General features: G+C 38.6%; 1 protein-coding gene and 1 long non-coding RNA gene across 2 annotated transcripts in view; both read right to left on the reverse strand.

Annotated features, from left to right (window-relative positions):
- The window catches only part of AP3B1 (adaptor related protein complex 3 subunit beta 1), a 134257-nt gene that overhangs the window by 26627 nt on the left and 85833 nt on the right, over positions 1-21797 (reverse strand). The window contains exons 22-23 of the mRNA XM_035100070.2: positions 21029-21135; positions 2408-2639 (exon numbers count right to left, since the gene is read on the reverse strand). Of these exons, the coding sequence (XP_034955961.2) occupies positions 2408-2639; positions 21029-21135 (339 nt within the window). The remainder of the gene's footprint in view (positions 1-2407; positions 2640-21028; positions 21136-21797) is intronic.
- Positions 4909-12892, reverse strand: LOC132592805 (uncharacterized). The gene is made up of 2 exons (XR_009558329.1): positions 12725-12892; positions 4909-12655 (listed from the first exon to the last, which is right to left on the reverse strand). It is a non-coding gene; the product is annotated as an uncharacterized LOC132592805 (long non-coding RNA).

A 21797-nucleotide genomic window follows, 5' to 3' on the forward strand; every position in this document is an offset into this window, starting at 1 on the left:
GTAAGTCTCACTAAATTCAATAGACCTTGCACAAGTGTGATTAGGATTGCAGATTAATCAAGCAGTCTCCCCATAAGCTTTGTGGGGAATAATGAACAGTCAATATGGCAATATGTGCAGCCAATTCTGGGTTCGAGCCTCATGTTGAGCAAAAGATTTCTGCATTGCAGGGGACTAGACTAAATGACCCTTGTGGTCCCTTCCAACTCTACAATTCTATGAATTCACATATTCTCCTTTCCTTCTTTTTGAAGAGGGGAGTTATTTTGATATTGATATGCTATCATCCATTTTTCATCTCATTTACTTGCTGCTACAATGCTTTCTATGGGGTGCTTTATCTGAAGATGGTTCAAAAGTTTCAGTTGCCACTCAGCAATAGCCAGTCAGTCAATTTTATTACAGCAAGAGCCAGCAATACAAAACAACACAATTCCGAACAAAAGATCAGCAATATAATCATTGGAGGGCAGGACAAATTGTTATAATATGTTATTCAATAAAAGAGATTTACGTTTTTTAATAGCTAAGGTGCAAAATCTGGCCACAGCATAGGACACTGAGCTCAAAGAAGCTTCCAAAAGGAATTTTCGGAATGTTTTTTTTTGGGGGGGGGGAATTCCAGATAATATTGCAAGGGTGTGAATTTTGATAATAGGGGTAAAATGAAACGTGATCGTTCTTCACTATAGAGTTCACAAAATAAAAGAATGTGAATAACAAATACCACCTTATTAGACATGCATAGGCAAAAGCGCTCATCGATTGGTACACGCAAGAATTTGCCGTGTTAACACAGCTGAAGGCATTGCATCAAATCGAGCTCTGGAGAAGGCCCATCTATAAGATTCATAAGTAATAATGGATAGATACAGGGCAGCTGCCAAATTAGGCCAAGATTTTAGACACCTGTAGTTCTCAGGGAGTAAGGTATCTTCTTTTTGCAGTTCAATATCGAAGAGCCTCTGAGTAATAATTGTTTTTGCCTTATTCAAGGTTCCATTAAAGAGGTCTTCTGGGTTTAGGCCAATTTGTTTGATCTTGTTAGTAATTTGTGTAAGCCAAGGTGGGTAAGGGGCTGCGGCCAGAATGTGAGATAACATTCCCTTTGGGTTATAATGAATTTTCAACCAGAGGGATATTGCTTGTTCCCAGACTTTTAATTCAACTCTGGGCAGTCCTGCCTCTTGCCTTAATATTACATTAGATGTGCTCTTAGGGGTGCCGAATAAGGATCTAAGTAATTTTGATTGGACTGTTTCAAGAATCTTAAGATTGGCAGAGAGTCCAATTTGTGAACCATATAGTTGGACCAGAGATTTTGCCTGAAACCACTCAGCAATAGCAAAATTTATAATAATAGTGTGCAGAAAGTGTATTGCTCCTTTTCTGGCTTTACTGCACTGGCTTTGTATTAGATCCCAAGACCAATTCAAAGTGCTGGTGAGAATTCCTGAAACCCAATTCCTCTCCACTCCCATGAGTGGGCATTTCCCACTACACCAAAAGCCCTTCTGCTCATGGCAAGAGCACCAACTGAAAATCATGAAAAATGCTACAATATGAATGATAGAATTGGAAGGGATCCTAAGGGTCATCTAGTCCAACCCTAGTGAAGACTAATAATTATATCTGTCCTTCACAATTATTAACCTACCTTAATACTTGTGATTTCCTGTACTATTACCAGAAATACTTCTATTTTATGTGTATGCATCATTAAATATTCAAGTTCTTTATTAACACCCAAGGGCAAAAAATGTGTAGAGGGCACGTGTTCCTCTGAACTAGTGCAATGAGATTTCTGGAACCCCAGAATAGATTTTGGAGGAGGCGTTGGGGGGAGTGTTGTGTTGTGTAAAGAGAAATCCTTGTACTGACAGAACATTTTGCATAGCACTACACTGAACACAGCCCTATATTGCTAACTTCACTAGCAATATTAATATTCCAATGTTATTAATATATGTATCAATACATTTTACACACTTTTTTAGTTTTTGCAATTAATTAAATTGCATTTAAATTTTTTAACATTGCTCTATTCCTGCTATTTAATTGAGATGCTACCCTGTTTCAGGGCTTTGGACTGAGAATATGGAATATATGTTTAGACTGAAAAATGAAAACCTTCCCCACCACCTATCTGCAGGCCAATCAAAGAAGTACCACAGATATCAATAGGACTGTGGACATTACTATGCACCGGATTGCAAGTCATTAAATAACTATGAAGGTTCACCTAATTGAACCACAGAATACAGTTGACAGTTAAAAGATCTACCTGCTCCTGGAATCAAAGGTTCAAGGTTTGTTTGTTTTTTAATGCATCTAAGTCTTAAAGAGTTAAGATGCTACAGAGGCTAGAAAAATATATTGCAGTGTTTCAAAATCATAGAACAATTACCTATTGGGTTAAACACATGCACTTTCATGCCAGTAGGAAGCTTTTTTTCGCCTAAGTGGATATTTTCTATCTTCTGGTCAGTGGTGTTAGCCAACATCACTTGGACAAATACCATCTGATCATTGTAAATGCATGGCTGTCTTGAGAAGTGATAATGAGCTGCTAATCCTTTCCCACTCATTCGGTGCAAGAGTTCATGAGTTCTTGTTGGCACAAAGGCTGGAACACTGACCTATTACATAGGAAAAATTAATAGTTAGTAAATACAGACTATCAAGTTCTTGCATGGGTAAAAAATATATATGCACGAAATCAATATTACATTCTATGCATACCTAAAATGCAAGGATTAGAATGCATATTGCTTTCAGGTTATTTTTCCTTACGGGAAATAATCAAAGCAACATGTGGGGGAAAACAGAATTTGATAACATTAAAATCTACAGAGGGAAACAGAAAGGAAGGAATGGCGATGAGCTCACTGGTATTCTTTGTATGTATAAAGTCTAAGTTTCAATTCTTGGTATCTCCAGTTAAAAGTGAACTCATGTAGTAGGTTCAAGAAAGATCCTCTGCCCAAGACCTTGAAAAATTACCGCTGGTCATAGTAGATGATACTGGAACAGATGGACCAATTTTGCAGTACTGTATAGTACAAGCCAGCTTTGTGTGCTCATAACTAACATATGCAATCGGCTGTATATCACCAGAGCATTAGCTAATCCCCCCCCCCCCGGTCTTTCACATAATGAAAACACACAAACCAGAAATCCTACTCCTTTCCCCAGAGTTCCTTATCTACAAAGCAATAAGTGTTAACAGCAGTATTTTTAGATTCTAAAGATTTTAAATTTATAAGATATGTACCAAAGAAAAGGACAGTGATTCTCCATCCATTCATAATGATGCAGCAATTTCAGACCAGAATTCCAAACCAGAGACCATTTATTTCATTGTTATAGTAAACATCCCCAGACATCTCTCCCTAGTAGACCTAGGTTTGCAGTAGATTTTGGTTGAGTCTAGAAACACAACCAACTTATCTAGGATATCAAGAGAGGCAGTCACAGAACTGGTACAACTTGCCATTGCTAACAGGAAAGGGATCAAGTGTCATCTCTGCAGTCACAGAACAAAAGGAAATTGCAACAAAAATGTGCACAGACTGCTTGAGTAGCATTAAGCTATGTTTGCAAGGTCTGTAAGATTTGTTGTTACATAATGTACACAATGTTAATTGCACAAAAAATTGTTCTAGATTTAAAGAACTGAGGGGTCAGTTAGACCCACTTACTGTGTACTTTACATTATGGAATATGCTTCATTTCAATTATTTATGCGCAGAAGTTTTCAGCGAAGGTAGAATGGTTTTGTTACTTGCAAATGGTGCCACTCTGAATACCTTCCAACAGATATTCTATTTGTACAACTTTCTTGGAGTACATTTGACTGCAAATGCACCTCGACCCCTTTTGATCCTGATCCAGTCAAATTTTCCACTGATGGTAATTAGATTGCTATGTGATATGCTTAGTTCTGTGCAGAAAATAGAGCATTGAGGAGCATAGGTAAGGCAGAAGGTGGTAAGCAGTTTTTAAAACTGAGTAGAATTTTTTTATTTGTTTAAATCTAAGTTTTTCTAATTGACTAATTGTACAATTTGTCTCAGAGTGTCAAAAAAGCTACCTACGTCAAGATTTTTGCAATATGCACATTTAAATTAAATGTATTAATCTTTAGTGTACCAAGGCTACATTTAATCAATTTAACATCAGATCATTAATCATCTGATTTTTAATCTAGCTAAAATAATATTTATGCATACATATATGTACGATAATTTTTCAGTGATCTTCAGCTAGAACAAGCATTCCACAGCAGGGCACTGGCTTCACTCATGTACGTATAAACAATATTACATATGGTGGAAGGTGGGGAAGAGGGAGAAACCCATTCAACCTGTAGAACCTTGTTTCTTTTTCTTTCTTTTCTTTTTTTAATATAATTTTTCTTAATTTCTTTTTTAACACAATATTTCAGCATACCAATAACAAAACAAATAAATTATTTGCTCTACTGAGCTCGTGACCTCCCTCCATCCCTTCAACTGGTTTTTAATTTTCAAATCTTTGTGTCGCACTTTATATCCTCTACTTCAGAGCTTTATATCATTTTTTCCTGGCAGAATTTATATCAATCCCCCTAGTGTCCTCACATTTTTACAATAGTTATTCATAAATAACTATTTACCCAATAAATTTACTCCAATCTCTTTGAAACTTTTGGTCGTCTTGGTTCTGGATCCTGCCTGTCAGTTTGGCCAGTTCCAGATAGTCCATCATCTTCGTCTGCCACTCCTCAATCATTGGTAATTCCTGCAATTTCTATCTTTGGGCTAATAAAGTTATTGTCGCTGTTGTGGCGTACATAAATAGTCTTTGGTCTATCTTTGCAATTTCTTCTCCCATCACACCCAGCAAAAAAAGCCTCAGTTTTTTGGGGGGAAGGTATATCTAAACATCTTTTTTAGTTCATTGTAGACCAATTCCCAAAATACTTTTACATTATCACATTCCCATCACATATGATAAAAAAAATCTCCATCTTTCTCTCCACACTTCCAGCATAGTTTGTTCTTCATTTTGGGCAATTTCATCGGTGTTAAGTACCACCTATACATCATTTTCATTACATTCTCTTTTAAGGCCATACAAGCGGTAAATTTTAAAGTTTCATTCCACAATTTTGACCAAGATTCGTATTCAATATTATGCCCAAAGTCAATAGCCCATTTTATCATAACTTCTTTTGTCTCCTCATCTTTTGTATACCATTCTAACAACAAATGACACATTTTTGACAACAATTTTGCTTTGCCTTCCAACAATTCCGTTTGAAATCTCGATTTTTTTTATTTCCAAAACCAGTATTTCTTTTATCTCCATTAAATAAGTCATTTACTTGATGATATTGCAACCAACTCGTAAACACAAATTCATTTTGCTCATATGGTTTGAGTTTTACTCCCTTTTTGGTTTCCATCAAAATCTCACCATAAGTAGCCCATCTTTCCTTCATATTTAATTTTTTAACAGTCAATACCTCTGTAGGCGACAGCCACCATGGTGTTTTTCGTTCTAACAAATTTTTATATCTATCCCATACTTCATAGATTGGCTTTCTTATAACATGGTTTAGAAACCCTTTATGAACTTTTACTTTGTCATACCAAAGATAAGAATGCCACCCAAATCTGTTGTCATATCCTTCCAAATCCAATAAATCCATATTGTAGAACCTTGTTTCATGTTGCTGTTTATGACCACAGCTTGAGTCAGAGCGTGAACATTTGGTACCAACCTATTTTGCTGAATTTTTACTGTTCTGTTTTGGCTGGAACCATTTTCTTTTATAACTGCATATTATATTGTTGTAATCTGCCCTACTGCCTTATGGTGAAGGGTGGATAAGAAATCTTACCAAAAAACAAATAAAGGCATTGGCACCTAACAAGTAGAATTCTTTTTGCTGCTTACCCTCTCCCAAGCTTGACATTATATGTAAGTATCACAGGTCAAAAAGTATTTTAACCCGTCAGCTGTCTGAATGAAATAATAAAAAATCATTACTGGAGCATGAGCTATACAACTGAAGAAACTCAAAATAGCATCAAGACTGGGTGGAATTGTTCTATGTAGGCTGATTCAATACAAATGTTGTAAATATGTTTAAATGAAGCCTCCCCTAAAGAGTTAACATGCATTTAGGAACAGTATGATAAACCTCTACAAATCATATTGGCATACATTTAAGAAAGTCATCTATGTACTTTTAGATGTTTTATGAAAATAACCAATCAATTCTGCAGACACAACATTATTTCTAAAGGAAATCTGTGTGCATATAGATACAGGAAGACAAACCACACATATTTTATCAGTTTATTACAGTAAGCAAATAAGCGTGGAATGAGAGTGCACATAACTGTCTACTTAGTGCTTACTGAAACATTTATAAGAGCTGTTATCTCCCTAATAACAGACAGCGTGCAATTTTAGAAAGGAAAAAAGCTTCATATTTTCAACACTTCACTAAAAAGTAACTGAAGAGTGTAAAATGAAAAATACTCTGTGCAGTTAGCTGGTAATGGACCATATTATCAACTCAAGTTACGATTTATATGATACAAACTAATCACTAATAGTTATTTTATGACATGGCATGTCTGCTTCCTGGGGTGGTGGTGGTGGCGTCTTTAAGATTAAAACTGTAAAACTTTTAACGCCACTGCTGAATATTTCTTGAAGAACCTTCTATTGATCAGATTCAACACATATAACAAAAGACACTTGTCTGGATGAAATATACATTTTGTTCAATGAATGTCTATTGTCTACAATCAAAGGAATCTTTAAAATTATGTTTTGTTAACAGTGAGGGACTGAATAATTTAATCTATTTTTGGAAGTAACTTTTCAATGGCACTTCTATCCAAGACATAATCCAAAAATGACTAAGCTATGAGCTATTTCCTCCTACGTATACTATGTGGGTATGCTCCAGTAACTCTGAAATTTAAGAGGAGAAGGGAAGGGGCATCAGATTAATTTAGAGTTTAAAGAAAGACAAGCTTGTGGCATTAAGGGAAAAGTTGCCATATGGAAGAAAATCAAATGGAAAAATATTAACAGTAACTGTTTTCAGCCATTAATTATTACAAATTGTAAGCAAATAAAAGTACTGAATGTTCTAAAACAGATAAAGCATCTTAAAAAGCAGAGACATAACCTTGCAGACAAAGGTCCATATAGTTAAAAGCTTTGGTTTCCCCAGTAGTGATGTATGTGAGAGCTGGACCATGAAGAAGGCTGATCATCAAAGAATTGATGCTTTTGAATTATGGTGCTGGAGGAGACTCTTCAGAGTCCCATGGACTGCAAGAAGATCAAACCTATCCCTTCTGAAGGCAGCCCCGAGTGCTCACTGGAAGGAAAGGTCATGAAGCTGAGGCTCCAAGGCTTTGGCCAGCTCATGAGAAGACTCCCTGGAAAAGACCCTGATGTTGGGAAAGATTGAGGGCACAAGAAGGGGACGACAGAGGACGAGATGGTTGGACAGTGTTCTCGAAGCTACCAACATGAGTTTGACCAAACTGCGGGAGACAGTGGAAGACAGGAGTGCCTGGCGTGCTCTGGTCCATGGGGTCATGAAGAGACGGACGCGACTAAATAACAAAAATATATACAGTATCTAAAAGCAACAGCTTGAATCCAATAAATCTCCTGCACAAGCAGAGACATTTTCACTTTTGCACAAGGAGAGGATCTTTTATTTCCATTGATCCCCACACTGCACCTTCCCCCAATTCCAGGATTGGAATTGGGACATTGATGAGGCATTGTGGAACCACTGGATCTTTCAGTGCAATCTCATCTGTGCCAGTGTGGTGTAGTGGTTAAGAGCGGTAGACGGTTCGCGTCTCCGCTCCTCCACATGCAGCTGCTGGGTGACCTTGGGCTAGTCGCACTTCTTTGAAGTCTCTCAGCCCCATTCACCTCACAGAGTGTTTGTTGTGGGGGAGGAAGGGAAAAGAGAATGTTAGCGCTTTGAGACTGCGTAGTGATAAAGTGGGATATCAAATCCAAACATTTCTTCTTCATCATCATCATCTGGATCTATAGCCTGTTGAAGAGTGTGGTCTATTATATTGTCGTCGCAGACAAAAGGACTGCTGTTGTTTATCTTCGAGTTCATCCTTCTTGACAGGTGGCATCTTTTGTTTATCCCATATCTCAAAAAGGACTTTTTTGAGCGGGTCCCCATAAAGCTTTCCCCCATTGAATGGGGAATTTGCCAGGTGCCCTTGGGATTATGCATCTACATCCCAGTTGCAGAGCCAGATATTACATCTTGCCAGGATGCTCACTATCACTGCTCTTGCGTGGAACTGCATGAGATCCCTGGTCATGTTTGCTTGGAAAGCAGGCACAATGGAGAGCTTCTTTAGGCCATCCACGCTGTGTTTGGGTACATCCCCCCTGGAGGTGAGATCATTGGCCCACTTATTCTAGCTGTAACTAATGTGGTTGCTGATGCTCTGAAGGCCACCGCTTCTGCCTCAAAATCCGAGTGGCACCGCCTCTACTCACTTTTCACAAGCATTCCTCTGTCCTCCTTTGCTTTCAGACAGGATAATCACAGTTGAGGATAAAGTTGCTACTGGCACACCCACGATTAGGCTAGCCAATGGGCCCATAATGTTAGTTAGGAAGAGGTAGTGTCTATTCACCAGCTTGCATGATAGTTGTGTTTTTCCAGTTTTGTCAGCTCAGTGTTTTACAGCTTTTGGAATGAATCTGGGAAATGCAGAGTAGCCAGACATGGCTGTCCATCCAGAAAGGCAGATTTGGCTCCTTTGGTTGCTGCTGTAGCTTTTGCCTCAGTTTCCATGGGTTGTTCCTCAGGGAGTTCCAGGACTCTCCTTGCTTTGGCCACTGCAGCAGGAAAAAATTATGACTGAAGAAGCCTACACTTCAGGGGTGGTGCTTTCAACTCTTTTGCCAACAGCTCACCCTATTCCTTATCATTTGAGGCCAATGAGAACTCAGAATAAAATAAAAAAAATGCCCTCCATGATCCCTTGGGAAAAGGGCAGAATCCAGATCTTCATGACAGAGAATTCCTACAATTTATTTTCATGCGTCAGTAATTAAATTATTTTGTTAAAACAGTGCATGTAGTTCTTAAAATACCATATTTCAAGTACAAGAGTGAAATATGATTCACCACATTTCTCTGAAACGTTATGACTGGTTTTTACAAGATGTAGCTGGAAGCTTTACATTGACATACTTCATAAAGCCAAATCCTCCAAGTGCCCTGGAAATGTGAGGTGCAGTAATGCGAATGTGGCTTGTGCCATTAGAGTGCTTTGAAATATGAGTACTCCTCATGAATATTAAGGTCTGTCATATGCCACAGATTCCCTTTGAAACAGTTGAGTTCACAGAGACTAGATATATGCTCTAGTTTTAAAAATATGCTTAAGTACTTTGCTGAACCAGTCATTAACTTACAAAGTTGTCCACTTGCAAATAACTTTTTTTAGAAGTGCTCCATTTTTTTTACCTTGTTGTAAGTAAAAGCAATATAGAAATTAAATTATGTTGAACTCTTCCAAAAGTTTTTGCCATGCACCTAAATGTGAAAATTATTGGGACCTGCCAAATTGTTCTGGAAAATGGCATCCCGAAGCAGAGCTGCCACTACAGAGAAGGCTCCACCCCTAGTAGCTGTGAAGTACCCCTCCAAAGGTTGGGGCACAAAGAGCAGGTCCTCAAAATAAAATCTTACCAGCTTCCCTCAGGTTTCTGTGAGTGTCTGACAACTCTCCCTATACACTACATACTGTATGTACAGATGCCATTACACATATCATGCAGCAATATTTGCTGAAGTATGCAAAACAAGATTAGTGAACTGTCCAAAAATAAAATAAAATAAAAATAAAATATTTATTGATACAGCGAGTATCAAATGAGTGGTAGTTGCAACTCCTTTATCACATAGAAGAATAGGAGAAAGCAAAATGAGGGAGAGTGGTGGAGCAGGGCGCACCAGGTGAGGGGCAACACTTGGCTATTCAGGACTCAAAAAATCTTTATGTGAATAATTGGGTGAAAATAAGTCATAACAGCCAGCACAAAACCAAAGCCTTTCTTTTATAGGATAGAGCAAACAGAATTTCCCTTGCAAGGACAGCAGGGGGCAAAGCATGTGAATTCCGGACCTACATACTACTACCTGCAGGTCTCGCTTTATAAACACCATGGGTTTTCTGGAAATCATTTGTTAGGTGACCATTTGCATAATTAGTCAATGATCTCCATTCGTATAACAAGCCAATAACTTCCATTGAGTCACATGGGTAAAACTGAATGCATTTCCAAACCACGGAATCTGTGGTGCATATATCAAGGTTTGGGTATATATCAAGGTTTGGGTATTAAATCCTTGTGTTGGACAAGTGAATTCTTGCATAGCAAGCACTTGTAATGCAGGACTTGCATGTACTCATAATGAACTGATCCCTCTGCTGCCCTGCCTTCTAGCTTGACAGACCTTCCTAATTCTCTGCTAAGAAATGTGGAGGTTGTTTCATAAACAGAGACCAGCATCTTCTGTGTCATTTGTGTCTATTTTTGCTTTAGGGGGGGGATGTCATTTTTGTCTATTTTTGCTTTGGGGGGATGTTAACATTTGTTTCTGAAAAGGGAAAGTGCATTTCCAAAGAGTGACTTCACATATGGCAGAGATGCAGGTGGGGCAGGAAATGCAAGTGCATTGCACATGCCTATTTTATATGAAGTTGCTCACCATGGAACTATATTTTCTGGGCTTTCCTTTGAAGGCATGTAAGATCTCAATCATGTTGGGATAGCTTCCATGTTCCATGTTCCATGAAAGCTATTACTAGAAAGTACCCAAAATTGTAAGGACTGCACTCTACAGCCCAAGAAGGAGAAGCTGATCTGTGTGGATGGATAAGTGACCCCTCAATGTCAACCAATAATTGGGAACAGAAAGTGACTCCCCCAAGACAAAAACAGATCATCAAAAATGTTCAGAGAGGCCTGCACTATGCTCACCACCCTTACAAATTCCCTCCACCTGAAGCTCACATACTCAAGGGAAAGGTCCTTGCACTAGCAAGAGGCTCTTAATTTTGGTAGAACAAAATCTCTTGGTCCCAATCATACATGTCCATTGTCCATGCCTAACTCCCTTTCCAGGATTTTTCTTGACACTCACTGAGGATGTAATAATATTTTGCAAGGCAAATGTGATGGCATGTATAGACAACCCCAGGGGTGTTAAGGAAAAATGGTTAGAGCAAAAAAAGGTAATTATCCTGATTTACTTACTGATTTTACAAAAAACAACCCTAATGTAAAACGTGTTTTGTTCAACAACCGTTAAGAGTATTTTATGAACACATGTTGTATAAGTTATGAAAGCTTTAGGAATATTTATACATTTCAGGTAGGGAATTCAAAACACATTATGGGCTGCACATTTCCAAATCAATTTACTCATTTAGCACAGCATGTGCTACGCTGCCATACTGGTCCAACACTCCCCACCCGCAAAGCCTCAACTCCAAAATCCATAGTTGGACAATGCCTTTATCAGGACTAACCAAAATGTAACGAAAGTGTGGCAAGGAAGTTTCTTAAACTTATTTTATAAATACAGTGGAACCTCAGTTTATGAACACCTCGGTTTACGAATTTTCGGGTTACGAACGCCGCGGACCCATCTGGACCGGATTAATTCACTTTCCATTACTCTCAATGGGAGAGTTCACTTCAGTTTATGAACACTTCAGTTTATGAACAGACTTCCAGAACCAATTACACCCATGCTTCGGGTTAAGTACGCTTCAGGTTGAGTAATCTGCGGACCCGTCTGGAACGGATTAATCCACTTTCCATTACTTTCAATGGGAAAGTTCGCTTCAGTTTATGAACAGACTTCCGGAACCAATTGTGTTCATAAACCGAGGTACCACTGTACTCACAAACCACAATGACTTAAGGGCACATATCTTACACTTTCAGAAAAAGGTAAGGAGGGTGCAGTGAGTTTGTTGTGGAAGAAAAGACAGGGCACTGTAGAGTTTTGCTTTTTTCAGGCAGGACAGAGGGTTGATTTGCATAATATTTTGTATATGAAATTATGAAATCACAAGGAAAGCACTGCCTAAATAGTCCAGGAACCTGTATATAAACAATCTATTTCTTTCAATTTACTAAACAAAGTTTGGCACTGAATATCACTAATTATGTCCTCAGCTAATAAAGTGCATTATCACTTTTTCTGGGATGTGTTTCGACTGTCACTGAACATCTTAATTCCAAGCTCCTGTTTGAACTCACTGCTTTGACAAGCACCATCACTACTCAAGGTCTGTATGAAGGGAGCTTCAAACTGCATATTATCACACATTGGCAAAACTCAACATTTTATGAAGCGCCCCTGCTCATACTGACATCTTCCTATCATGTGTAAATAAGGTTTGTAACCTTGACTTTAAAGCCCAGCCTTTCTACCTTTTTCTTTTTCCTAAACAAGTGACAAAGAACAAGGAAGCTGATTGAAGGGATCCATTATGTATCAACTTAAAGAAAGGCAAAGTGATTGATGAAACTAGCAGTCACCTTCACTGCTATCTACTGCACCTGTATCCTTTTTGTCAAATGACCTGAAAATCCTGCTGACACATTCACTACAAGGATACACTGTAGTTTTGAATACTTTTATTTGCCAGAGAGTCTTCAGGGACAGGTTTTTGGAGCCAAAATGAGATGTTCAGACATTTTCATCTAGTGTTCTCAAATCTCTCTCTCAAAGATTATTGTACAAATCCATCTGGAAACAACTGGTAGTGGCAGGTGAACTGCATCTCTACTAAAAGATTTCCTAACACTGAATAGTTTTGAATTATTCAGTGTTATGAAATATTTTAGTAGAGATGCAGTTCACCTGCCACTACCAGTGGAATTACTGTGTATGAAATTTAATTTGCTGTTATTTAAGTTGGGATTAAAATTACACCCCTGTCGCTTTTCGTACTGAATTTAGCTACACTTTTTTTGGGGGGGGGGGGAATCAGCAAGCAAACTGTTAACACTAAAACTGTGTGTCATTAATTCTAGGGTTGTCAAACAATTTTTTTTAATCATCTGGCTTTGATTATTTTTACATTAATTTGCATTAAAACAGAAATAAGGGTCTTTTCAAAGACCGCAGGGTGGTTTTTTTTGGTCATAAAATTTTAAGTTCCCTCTTACTGTTTGAAAGATTGGTCATTAATATTTTTCATCAAATTGGAATAATATAAACTTTCCCTTTTTACTTGAACTTGCTAGAGTGAAAATCAACAAGTTCAAATCTCAGCAGTATGGAGGAATATCCAAATGTATTACCTGGAAGATCCAAATGACATTGTCCTCCATCTTCATTCTTATGAAGACAGGGCACAGTGGTTTCACATATGAATGTAAAATAATCTGCTTAATTTCAATACAAAATTGAAAATAAAATCCACCCCTAAATTTCTCACTAGGGGCCTAGTATAATATTGTGACTTACACAGTGGAGTACCCTTCAAACTTATGCCCAATGATTAAATAGGGGGGCAGATTTTAATTAGTGATTAAAGCTGTAGTTGATTATTTACTGATTAAGTCAGTTAAAACTTTCAGTTCTAATACTTGTATCATTAACCAGCTTCTTAAAGATTCTTTTTCAAAATAACTATTTTCTTCTGTCTGTAACAGAAACATACAAACACACACACAAGCTTTTAATAATGCTTATACTGTTTTTGTACAGTGAATCTGGTAACAAGCCATAAAATGATCTTTCTATTTTTTTTTAAAAAAAAATCCAGTAAGTATTAGGACACTTGAGAGGCAGGAAAATCTCCAAAGGAGCTGCTGTGCTCTGTGTGGGACACAGAACCGTTTCCTCTGGGCATTTATTACCTGTTAAAAACCAATCTTTTGGTGAGTGGCAGTTCAGGGTTTTTGAGAGCAAGCTGCAATATTTCTTCGGGTCTGCAGAGTCATAATTAAAGCTGAACTGAGTGGAATTGGAGAGGGAAGGTCAGCGAGGTGCCGTATGAGAGATGAGGCTGGGCTGATGGGCACCAAATGAACAAATTATGATGGGCCCCACTCAATGTGATGAGGTCAAATGCTTGTTTCTACCCACTGACAGTTCAATTTCCCTGCAATGTCTCTCGGTTCTCTATGAGCTAATTATGAATGAAAAGTTATCAACTGCCCATACCAAAAGCGGCTTAAATACCATTTCTTGGAGCTTTTAATGTCAAAATATTGTAAGAAACAGCATGTTGGCCCAGTTTTTGAGCCAACAGTACTTGGGTTGATCTAAATATCAGTGATAACACCTACATTTTTGTGACTTATAGCATACATGAGACAGATTTGCCAGCTGTCATCTGCTTAGCAAAAATAATAATTTTATCAAGCAAATCTATATTATGTTTACAATCCATTTCCACAGGAATAGCAGCATTGAGCTCATGGCTTTTCATATCATGGGCTACATAATCTTCAAACAGCACTATATATTTTTCCTGGGACGATGCTACTGGATTATTAGGTTTTAAGCATCAATACTCCAATGTATCCCAGCATACAGATTTATTATCCTAAAGCACCTCAACAACGATCGACAAAATGCAAATTCTTTCCATGGAGCCTGAGTTTAAGGGGTAATTTTCCACATCTTCCTATTTATGATGTACAATTATTTTCTTTGCATCTATAAGCACAAACGCTTTCAACTTTTCTGAATCCTATGACACCTGACAAAAAACAAAATGTAACATATATGTCACCAATTTTAAGATGTCAGTTGCAAACGGCACTTTTAAAAAGATAGTGTTCTTCCAAGAATACCTTGAAATATTTTTGTCCCCCCTCCCCTGCAAAATCAGGATCTTTTCCATAATATCTGATACACTGCTATTCCTTTTAACATGACATTTCTCTAGTCTTTAATTAATCACTACCATGCGTATCTTGCACCCTATAGCAAGATATACAAAGCTGATTTCTATTCTACCTTCATTTATTATAGTAATAAACCACTACTACTGTGCACAGAAACAAAAAGCTCAAGTACAAAAATTCTTGAATCCTCATTTACATTCCTTTTACTATTTCCACCTTAAGTTTTACAATTGCAACATCTATGGATAAAGGGTGGTTTTCAAATTTAATAAATAATAATAAAATAAGTAAGTAGAAGAAAGCAATTGTGGTGTACCTTAGTTTAAGAAACCCACTATGGCATAATGGTAATCATGGCTCTTTTTAAGTATTGGCAGTGATCATAGTATTTTCTCAATATATCAATTGTGATTACGGTATTTAGAATACTATCTTGTTAGACATTGTTTATAAAGAGATATTACAATAAAATGATGGCTGTACCACCTCATGTTTAAGTAGCACAATTAGCAGCAGAGAAATGCAGTCCATTCATTACAGAACCTTTCAGGAAGTTGATTTTTTCTAATTCTTATTGTAATTGCATTGTTCTAATCTTGTATTATAAAGGCAGCTGCTTGCCTATCATTTGTACTTTCCTCGTTAATCCTGACTCAGTGAATTAACCTTTAATTACGGCCGTTAAAATTGAAATGAGCCTTTTGTCTGGCTGGGGCAGCCCCCTTTCAGTGGATGATTCTGATGAAAATTTTTAGGGTCAATGAATATGTCCCATGTCATGTCTGATAGCTGCTAAAGATGTGAGGAGGTAAATGTTACCTTAGAAAGATGTGATTGAAATTTTAAAGTGACTGGTTTTATTGACAATATGTAAGATTTGTGATTGCCTAACAAAAACTATCCACAACCACTATCAGGCATGGTTAAAGGCTACGTATGTGTATCATTTACATATTATACATGAAATCTTCAACGAATTTAAATAGGCCAGTTATAAACATGAATAAACTAAGATTTTGAAGGAAGGAAGACAAAGCAATGATACTATTTTTATTTTAGGTTTATGCTTCTATATACGGAGCTCCTACTTCAGCATTAAATCTTTGGCAAGAAATGTTGAGAGGAATAACTTATTTCTGTAACAGTGTTTTCATATACTGTATACAATATTTCAATAACAAGAAATACAGTACTACTCTTGGGCAGTTTCTTTTTCAACCATGTTTCATTGCTCAAATTTGGAAAACATTTGGTCTGCAGTCTCATGGAGATGAAGCTTGAATGGTGCCAGTTGTATTAAAATGAGTAAAAGTTTTTAAATTATTATGAACCTTAAGCAATTAGTTTCTGCATGTTTGCTAGGTAAAGGTAAAGGGACCGCTGACTATCCGGTCCAGTCGCGGATGACTGGTGTTGTGGCGCTCATCTCGCTTTATTGGCCGAGGGAGCCGGCGTACAGCTTCCAGGTCATGTGGCCAGCATGACTAAGCCGCTTCTGGCAAACCAGAGCAGCGCACAGAAACGTCGTTTACCTTCCCGCTGTAGCGGTACCTATTTATCTACTTGCACTTAGACATGCTTTCAAACTGCAGGGACCGAGCAACAGGAGCTCACACCGTCACAGGGATTTGAACTGCCGACCTTCTGATCGGCAAGCCCTAGGCTCTGTGGTGTAGACCACAGCGCCACCCGTGTCCCACATGTTTGCTAAGGAAATGAAAATAATGATTAGTGTTGCATTAGAGATTGTCAAATGGGGTTACAAGTGAAAAGTATTCTTAATGTAATTGTCCATTTCCTACGAGTATTTTATAGAATTACCCCATTTTATAGAATTACTCCCTCATTTAGTGATTTTCTTCAACAAATATTCAGAAGGTACTATTCTAGATCAACTGCCCCTAGAGAGGCTGGTGATTAAGCCTAAGTACAGTCGTACCTTGGAAGTCAAACATAATCCATTCTGGAAGTCCGTTCGACTTCCAAAACGTTCAGAAACCAAAGTGCTGCTTCTGATTGACCGCAGGAAGCTCCTGCAGTCAATTGGAAGCCCCGTTGGACGTTCAGCTTCCAAAAATAGTTAGCAAACAGGAACAGTCACTTCTGGGTTTGCGGCATTTAGGAGCCAAAATGTTTGAGAACTAAGCTGTTCAAAAACCAAGGTATGACTGTACATGCTTTACAAAAGTTGTATCCTATTACATACAGGCGAAAACCATTTTAGGGGCATCCTTTTGGACCCAGAAGAGGGAAGAACAGGGATGGAGAAGGCTTATGCACGCTCCATGTGGGAGGATGTGCAGGGGCTGGGAATGGAACCCCCATGCAAAATGGTCATTGCCTGTAAATGATTTCAACTGCCTGATATAGTCAAAGTAAGTGGTTCCCAAACTGTGACCTATGGACCACTAGTTTCATTCAGGTAGTCCACAGCATGTGTTTGGATTTGTGGTTTAAGTTGGAAGATGGTAGCAGGGAGGCAGGGGTGAATTTATGAAGTTGAGTGCTAAGCAAATGAGAAATTAAAAGCATACATGAGTTGAACTTCCAGATGTACAACAGGCAAACTATGGTATGGCTTCTTAACTATGATCAGCCCAATTTTTTCATGTCCCCTCCTTCTACCATTACACCTTCTTCTCAAAAAGTCACTCCTAAAGGGCCTCTTTCTGTTTCAGTTATACTATGTTAATACTTCTAAAGTAGTCCAGTCAGCTCCCTTCCTATACATGCAAGCATTAGAAGGTTGCTTATGATCCTTTCTATTTAGCATGAGCATAAACGTCTAACACTTTTAAAAATGATTATGAGACGGCATGACATAATTCCCATTGGGAACTGAGAGTAATGGGTATATATTCTCTGTGACTACAGGAATACAATGTGCAATATGCAGGTTCCAGTGGAAGACCTTTTATCTACTATACTGATTGGCCTTTAGCTTCTGCTCCAGGCACACCTATTAAAGTCCCTATCACATATGGTATAAACAACAAGATATATTACATTGGTGCGGCAGGTCAATACTATGGACTTGCATGGGTAAAACTACCTTAATGTACATGGCCAAAATACCCAGCACACAAACCTCAAGTTAAGTAAGATTAATACATACCATTAGACAAATAATGTATTCTCAATGGCCTTGGTTGCTTCCAGACAAGTTGCTTCCTCACCTATTTTTACTGTAGCACTTTAGACCAGTGTGGCAACTGTACTCTGCTTCTAAGCTTTGGTAAAGACTCTCACATATGAGTAATTTCAAAGGTTCATTTTTAAAACCATATGAAGTGAGCTACTGTCCCGAGCGTGTGGGCTCCTGGATTGAAGCTCACAGTTGCTTTGCTCATCCCTGACCCTTTTTGCAGTTGTGCTGAGCTAATCCAATGTTTGAGCTTAGAGCAGTGGGTTTCAACCTTTTTGAGTCCATGGCTCCCTTGACCAAACACACTGTTTCTACGGCTCCCCTGTAGGAGCCACTTACAATGGGGTTCCGTTACATGACACGTTTAAGTGGGGATTCCCTCGTTCTGCCCCTGCCCTGTTCTGCCCCGGTCCCAGGATGGTCGCTGGGGTAGAGAGAGGTATACAGGAAGATAATTGGCTGCAAGTTAAAGCTGCCAGCTCCCCTGAATGTTCCTCAGAGAGAAAGAGAGATAATGCAAGAAGATATGGGCTGCAAGTTAATGAAATGATGCCCCCCTGGGCTCTCATGAACGAAAGTTCCTCAAGTCTTCCCAGGGTGCCACAGTGCACCGGTTGACAACTAATGGCTTAGAGCAGGCACCCCCAAACTTCGGCCCTCCTGATGTTTTGGACTACAATTCCCATCTTCCCCGACCACTGGTCCTGTTAGCGAGGGATCATGCGAGTTGTAGGCCAAAACATCTGGAGGGCCGCAGTTTGGGGATGCCTGGCTTAGAGTGTTGTCCAACCCAGGCTCATGGCTTACCACTTCCAGATTAATGAAAACAAATCTTGGTTACAGTTCATGGTTAGTCTGGACAATTAAATCATGAGCCTGGGTTTGGATGACACACTAAATCAAACCATAGGCTTAGCTAAGCATGACGCACCAGCAAAAAGTTCAAGCAACGTGGCTGTGAGCTCCTCTCCTGGAGTCCACACGCTTGTGGTAGACAAGGTTTGCTAAGCATGATGTGAAATTAACACTATGATAATTTTATGTTTTCATAATAATAATAATAATAATAATAATAAATTTTTATTTATACCCCGCCCTCCCCAGTCAAAAACCGGGCTCAGGGCGGCTGACACCAACAGAACCACAATAAAACATAAAAACAATTAATTAAAATACAGATTAAAATACAGTATTAAAATTTAAAGTGCAGCCTCATTTCAAGTAGGCCATAAATCCAAGCCATGAGGGAGAAAAACACAGGGGTCAGGCTGAGTCTAACCCAAAGGCCAGGCGGAACAGCTCTGTCTTGCAGGCCCTGCGGAAAGATGACAAATCCCGCAGGGCCCTGGTCTCCTGGGAAAGAGCGTTCCACCAGGTTGGGGCCAGTATTGAAAAGGCCCTGGCTCTAGTAGAGGCCAATCTAGCCATCTTATGACTCGGGATCTCCAGAATATTATTATTTGTGGACCTTAAGGTCCTCCTCTCACTTCTCATAGTGAGAACCTTACCAAATTTGCTTGAACCATCTGTTAATTTGAGCATCCTACATGACAGAGAGCAAGAGGCCAATAGGTTATTTTCTTAACAGAGAGATTTTGCTACCATGTCCTTCCCATTCCCTTGCAGCCTGGTTTTGAAAAAGTATGTGGTATAATTCTAAACAGTCAGAAAGATGGGAGCTATTTGTTAAATTGTCCCTAAATTCTCACAGCAGGAAAGAGATGATGCATATTCCAGAAATTTTGACAGAGAAGCATCTGGGAGGACACTGAGTAGGGGCTCGTTTCCAAAGAAGCTATAAGGGGATGCTTTGGATTTAGGGAAGGGAAGGACCATTAGGAAGGGGAACCACCTCCTCCATTTTTGTCTACCTGTCATGAACCCTCCAGGACTTTGGATCGGGTTGTTCTCTATTTCATTATCCAGGAAACTGAGTATAAAGTCATTTTAGTTGATTCAAGATATGAATAAACACCTACACAGACACTGCAGAAGCATGCTAAGCAGTTGCATAAGTGCTAACATAGGCAATCAGAAAAATACTAAGTTAGATTTTTTTAAAATATAGCAGGTCTCAAAGAAGTTCAAAAATATATTTGGAAAGAAGAACAAGTTTCTGTGTTACTAGTTTAGAAGATTATAACATTTGTCCAGAATTTGTAAGGAGTTAAAATGCAAATAAGAAAGCTTTTCCCATGCCAAAAGTTAGAATGGTGATTAACAAAAGCTATTCTGATTATATTGCCACCATTTTAAAACCACAAGGCTTTAAAAAATCCTCTGCAACATATTCTTCCTTAGTTTCATTATGAAGCTACATTGGGGCAGGGAACCTTTTATGCCAATGGACCAGGCCTTTAATTCCCCAACCCCTGACAGGCCAAACTAGTAAGGTGAGCAGCTCCTCATACCTGTCAATCTCTGGATAACACTATGGCATCAGGTGACAGTATGCTCTGAAGTCCCTATTACTGAGACTTTAAATTGCAGCAGAGGGCTGTTTGAAAGTCCTTTTGCAAACAGCCCCATGCTGTTCTTTGAAAACAAGAGGTGAGGGGTTGTTTGCAAAATGGAAATCACTTCCCTCTCCTGGAAGAAAGCACACCCTCACTGCCCATCGGCTGATCGATGGTGGAGGTGTTCCTTGCTCCAGAGTCAAGGAACAATCAGCACTCACTTTAAGCATTGAAGCCATGCCAATACCCATCCACACACCTGATATTGCCTGGGTGGGCATGGTTTGGGCAAAAGGGGCTCACAAGCAAAAATGGAACCCCTGGTGGACCAAAGGCTCCCCACCCCTGATCTATATATAAAAATGGAATGAATTATTGAATGGTCTGCAAGGCCATTATAGATCAAGATACAAGTTCACCTTAAAACAAAAAATGAGTGAGAAAAATAAGTTAGTAAATGAAAAATATAACTTACATCAATGACTGAAGAACTTGATAAACTTAAACCTTCTAAGTCAGCAGCTAAAGTAGGAGTAAGAATAGTTGGCTTGTGGAGTGATGTGGTAGTTGATACAGGACTGACTGCAGAAAATAAGCAGTTGAGAAGGATAGTTATATTTAAGTAAATTAAACTGGTAAGAGTATGGCTTTCTGGCATCTTAAACTTGAACAATGCAGTAACTAGACACATACCTTATCCTATGCATTTTAATAAAAATATTTAATTTAAAAAAATTATGGCAGAGCTTTCTAAACTTTTAATGTTGGTGACACACCTGTTTAATTTCATGGCACAGTAATTCAGTTTTACTAGCAAACCTGAGGTTAAACTAGCCCCTTTCCAGCCCCAGGAAGAGAGCAGGGAGTGTTCACGCAATAAACCTACACACGGCAGCCAACACATTAACATGTTGCGACACAGTTTGGAAAACTCTGATTTATGGGATTGTATATCAACATATGTCTTAAGTTACTGTGTACAGGAAGGCGTGTATACTCCTCCCCAACCACCACACACCATGTTCCAAAGTAAAGGTAAACTATGTGGAAATTAATGTTAGTAGATTACTTGCTTATTCTTAGAATGCTAGATTCTATGCCTTGTTGTTATATAAAGATGATTCTTTTTAAAAATGAACCTTGTTTATTCTGAGAACTCAGACATAAAAGTAAAAGTCTCTGATATTTTCTAAACACACAGGAGGTGAAGTAAGAGCTAACAGCACATAATAGGGATAGCAGAA

The sequence above is a fragment of the Zootoca vivipara genome, chromosome 11 (genome assembly GCF_963506605.1).
Source record: "Zootoca vivipara chromosome 11, rZooViv1.1, whole genome shotgun sequence".
Classification (NCBI taxonomy): Eukaryota; Metazoa; Chordata; class Lepidosauria; order Squamata; family Lacertidae; genus Zootoca; species Zootoca vivipara.